This window comes from Bison bison, unplaced genomic scaffold (assembly GCF_000754665.1).
Source record: "Bison bison bison isolate TAMUID 2011002044 unplaced genomic scaffold, Bison_UMD1.0 scf7180017864254, whole genome shotgun sequence".
In the NCBI taxonomy this organism is placed as follows: domain Eukaryota; kingdom Metazoa; phylum Chordata; class Mammalia; order Artiodactyla; family Bovidae; genus Bison; species Bison bison.
In genome coordinates this window covers 9,797,796-9,801,691 of record NW_011494826.1, presented here as the reverse complement: position 1 = coordinate 9,801,691, position 3,896 = coordinate 9,797,796, and the positions used below count along the sequence as shown (strand labels likewise).

The window sequence follows — 3,896 nt, the reverse complement described above, 5'->3', positions numbered from 1 at the left end:
CCACCCCACGCCACCCCACCCCCACCTCTGCCACATACAAACACACAGACGCAGTGTCTTCTCACCATAGAGTGGCCGAGGCGTAGTGTCCCGCCAGGCGGTATTGGCGGTAAACCCCACAGGGGCTGCTCGGAGGGAACTTCTCCGCCAGATAGAGAATCGGGTACGGCAGCCCCCTCTCCAGGGCCTCCGCGTACGCCCCTGCATAGTTTTGGCCAAACCGCCAGATGAACTGCTCATTGTAGTCGATGGTCTCGTTCAGCTGCTGCACTGGGTTCCCTGCGGATGGCGGCGAGGTCACCCGGCTGCGTACAGCTAGGACCCGGCGACTAAGCGGATTCAGTTGGGAAAGTGAGACTCCGAGAGAAATGGGTTTGGCAGCGGTTGAGGAAAACACAAATCAGTGAGGGCCAGAAGCTATTTGAACTTGTGGAATCTGTCCTCACAGGTCCCCCAGCTGCTCCTGCCATCCTCCCCCGACCCATGGTGTCTGTCTGCCAACCCCAGGAGCTCACATAGCCGCAGCCCCCTCACCTGTGAGTGTGATATTAACGCCCTCCAGGCCCACATGCAGACCGACGTGGGCTCGGACGCGTTCCACGCTGAAGGCCTTGTAGGATGTTTTGGTGCTAACGCTGCCGACTGACCATTCTGCGCTGAAGTGCGCGGCTGTGGGGAGACGCACACGGTGGGGGCGGGGAAAAGTCAGGGACAAGACTGGGGACGTTTAATTGGGTGAGTGGGAAACGGTGCACAGAGTTGGCGGGTGTTGGGTGGGGGGCGTCTAGAGCCCAATCCATATACACGGTATGGGTGGAAGCCCGGGCACTAGAAAGAGAACGGGAAGAGGGAGTGGGAAACCAACCGAAGTTCTCCACTTGCCCAAGCGTCCTCTGGTCACCCCCTTCCTCACCCCAGGTCCTCTCCCCATCCACTGCATGACACACTCACCCACAATTTCTGCTCCTATGAACAGGCTGAGAAGAACTCTCACCAACCAGAACCATCGCTGCAGGAGCACACACTGGGTCAGGTCTGGGTACTGCCTGACCAGATTCCCGCAGACCTCCCTTGACCCCACGCTGCCCTGGCCTTTAGTGCCTCTGCAACTTCCCTCTCTTGCCCACCTTTCCCAGTTACATTCTTGACCTTTAAAGGCTGAAGTCAAGTCATGCAAGTGCCTCTGAACCATCGGCATGTCTGATGTATTCTGGCTGCAGAATGTTTCTGGCTGCAGGTGTTTCTACCTCCCTAGCCCCATTTCCCAGTCCACCCTGCCACTGGGCTGTCTCTACCTTATGCTCTCCCACCACCCCCATCCCCTTTCTTCTCTGGCTATCTGGTTCCTACTCCTGGTGCTGCTTCCTGCTCGGCGCACTGCCATGGTGAGGCTCAGTGAGTCCAGAAGTGCTAGGCAGGCAGGGGTCACCTCCCTCAGGAGAGGGAGGCCTCAGGGTCTGGTCACCAGGTAGAGGAGGTGAGACACTACATCTCAGATATTACTAGGCATGCCAGTTTCCCAGAAAACCAACACAAGACCTGGGGAACCTTGAGAAACACACAACTTAGGTTCTGGGAAAGGGGGAAATCTAAGAAAAAGTGCCCAGTTTACCACAACTTTGAAGAAATTGCTTTAGGATGGGGACACACGACAACCAAGTGCAGAGGCGAAACACAGCAGTCTGAGTTGCTGTTTTCTGTCCTCTTAGCCAGAAGGTCATCACCCGGAGGTCAGGAAGGGGGTGGAAAGGGAGTGGAGGTGCAGCCTGGGGAGAGGAGGAGCTCCCTGCAGCAGGTGAAGCCTTGAACTGACCCCAAGATTACCAGACTGGACACCTACTCTCTGCAGCAGCCTCCTGAATGTTCCAGCTAGGGGGTCCTCTCTGAATGTCCTGCAGAGGCTCTCTCCCTGTTTTTGGGAAGGGGTGCACACTGGACCAGACTACTGGTGTGCTCCCCTGTGTTTGTCTGGTTCATTGTGCTTCAGCCTGACTCTTCATGAAAGACCCTGCTGCCCTCCTACCTGTCCTGGTTCTCCAGAGACAAGCTATCCAAGATGCCCTCCATCCCCCAGACCAGAGCTTCTACTACCCCCTTACCGAGTGGCCACGAATCCCAGGTAAGATGAGCAGGAAGCTGGCGGCCAAGACCAAGAACACGAGAATGACGATGAGTAGCGGGACACTGAGGCCGGCGGCATGCCGGGGCTGAGGGTAGAAGGGCAGCACACCATTCCACAGAGTCATGCTGCAGCCCGGCTGAGCTGGGTGTGTTCCAGCGGGGAGAGCAATCACTGGCCTCCGAGTCCAGGTCCCACTTCCCTTTACTCTGTCCCCTGCGTGCGAGCACTGGACCCAATGGACAAGTCAAGTCTGAAAGTCTCTGCTCCCCTTTAAGGAAGCCAGCAGCTAACTGCTCTCAGGCGCTCTGGATTGGCCTATATCGAGTTAGGTAAGTGGGAGAGCGGGCTCTGAGGGTTCGCTCTGCGTTTGGAAGTCGCATGGGACCTGAAACCCCTTTTATAGCAGCGTGGGCCGAGCGCTGAGCGCTGTCGGGACTTCGCTGCTGGGTCCCGGAGGGAAAAGATCATGCAAATAAGAGGCGGAGGTCATTATGCAAATGAAAGGAGCCCCACCCGCCTAGCAAGAGGGAGCGGCCCAGTCCAGATGCTCACATCTGGCGCTGGTCTAGCCTAAGTGGAACACCTGCACAGCTGGCCTCAGAGGATCCAGAGAGGAGGGTGAGAGTGAAGCCGGGGGTGAATGAGGATCTGCGGAGCGGGGAAGGGAGGAAGTAGGGAGAGGCAGGAAGCAGAGCAGAGAGGCAAAGATTCCAAGAAAAAGACTTCTGACCGACGGGGTCCCTAAGCCGGAGGTTGGACCGGTACTTGGGACTTGATCTTCCCATCCCTCAGTGTCCATGGACAGGTATTCACTGAGGGATATGAGAGGCTTGTGCCCTTAAAAAAGTGCCCTCTGGGTGTGGGTCCTTGGCGATACTTCTAAAAGCTTCGCTCCAGAAATGGGGGTGGATACAGCTCGCGCCAACTGTCAGCGGTGGGAAAGGCTGGCTCTGTGTTCCTCATGGACCACCTCCCACCCCGCTGGTCTCAGGGTCAACATGCTCCGCGCAAGGCCAGAGGTACTTGTGCTCCTGGGAGTTCTGCTGTCTCTACTCCTGGATCCAACGGGTAAGTACCAGGCGCTAGTTCCCTTGGGAGTTGAGGAAGGGATTGGTGCAGGCAAGAGGCTTCCTGGGGCTGGAAAATGGGGTGAGATCGCTGCGCGGCTCAGCGAGATGGTAAACTTCCCGGCGCAGCCTAGAGGCCGCGGGAGCATCTCCACTTGGGTCGGGTTGGGGGCCCTCAGCTGGCGGACCGAGGCCATCGGGTCCCCCAGGGGTCGCAGGAAAGCTAGCAGTGAGCGGACCACTCTCTGACCCACAGGTGGCCAGGACTCACTCTCACTGACCTGGGAAGTGCAGCGCTATGACGGCTGGGTCAACAACCTGAGGCACCACGAGCGTGGCGCTGCGGGTGCGTCCTGCGGCCTGGGGTGGGGAACGGCTAGTGGAAGGCAGGGGTACGGGAGACCGGCGCGGAGAAGCCGGGGGGAAGGGAGCGCGCCAGCCAGCCGGCCCGCTGCCTGCGCGGCCAGCTCCTATACACACCTGAAGGCTGAAGAAGGGGTCTCGTCGGTGGGAGTGGGGGTTGGAGGGAGGCATAGGGCGAGATTCAAGGGCTTGTTGGGAACGGCGTGTTCTGACAGAGCCCGGCTCCCTGCTTCCCACAGGCTCCCGACTGCAGCGCCTTGTACCGGCCAACTACGCGGACGGCGTGTATCAGGCTCTCGAGGAGCCGCTGCTGCCCAATCCGCGCAGACTCAGCAACGCCGCCA

At 58.9% G+C, this 3,896-nt stretch overlaps 2 protein-coding genes across 2 annotated transcripts in view; one reads left to right on the top strand and one right to left on the bottom strand.

Moving 5' to 3' along the window:
• Positions 1 to 2,491, bottom strand: part of DUOXA2 (dual oxidase maturation factor 2) — a 3,862-nt gene extending 1,371 nt beyond the window's left edge. Inside the window, exons 1-4 of the mRNA XM_010847750.1 lie at positions 2,100 to 2,491; positions 952 to 1,009; positions 535 to 669; positions 66 to 279 (exon numbers count right to left, since the gene is read on the bottom strand). Of these exons, the coding sequence (XP_010846052.1) occupies positions 66 to 279; positions 535 to 669; positions 952 to 1,009; positions 2,100 to 2,246 (554 nt within the window). The 5' untranslated portion in view covers positions 2,247 to 2,491. The remainder of the gene's footprint in view (positions 1 to 65; positions 280 to 534; positions 670 to 951; positions 1,010 to 2,099) is intronic.
• Positions 2,270 to 3,896, top strand: part of DUOX2 (dual oxidase 2) — a 21,720-nt gene continuing 20,093 nt past the window's right edge. Inside the window, exons 1-3 of the mRNA XM_010847751.1 lie at positions 2,270 to 3,190; positions 3,446 to 3,535; positions 3,792 to 3,882. Of these exons, the coding sequence (XP_010846053.1) occupies positions 3,022 to 3,190; positions 3,446 to 3,535; positions 3,792 to 3,882 (350 nt within the window). The 5' untranslated portion in view covers positions 2,270 to 3,021. The remainder of the gene's footprint in view (positions 3,191 to 3,445; positions 3,536 to 3,791; positions 3,883 to 3,896) is intronic.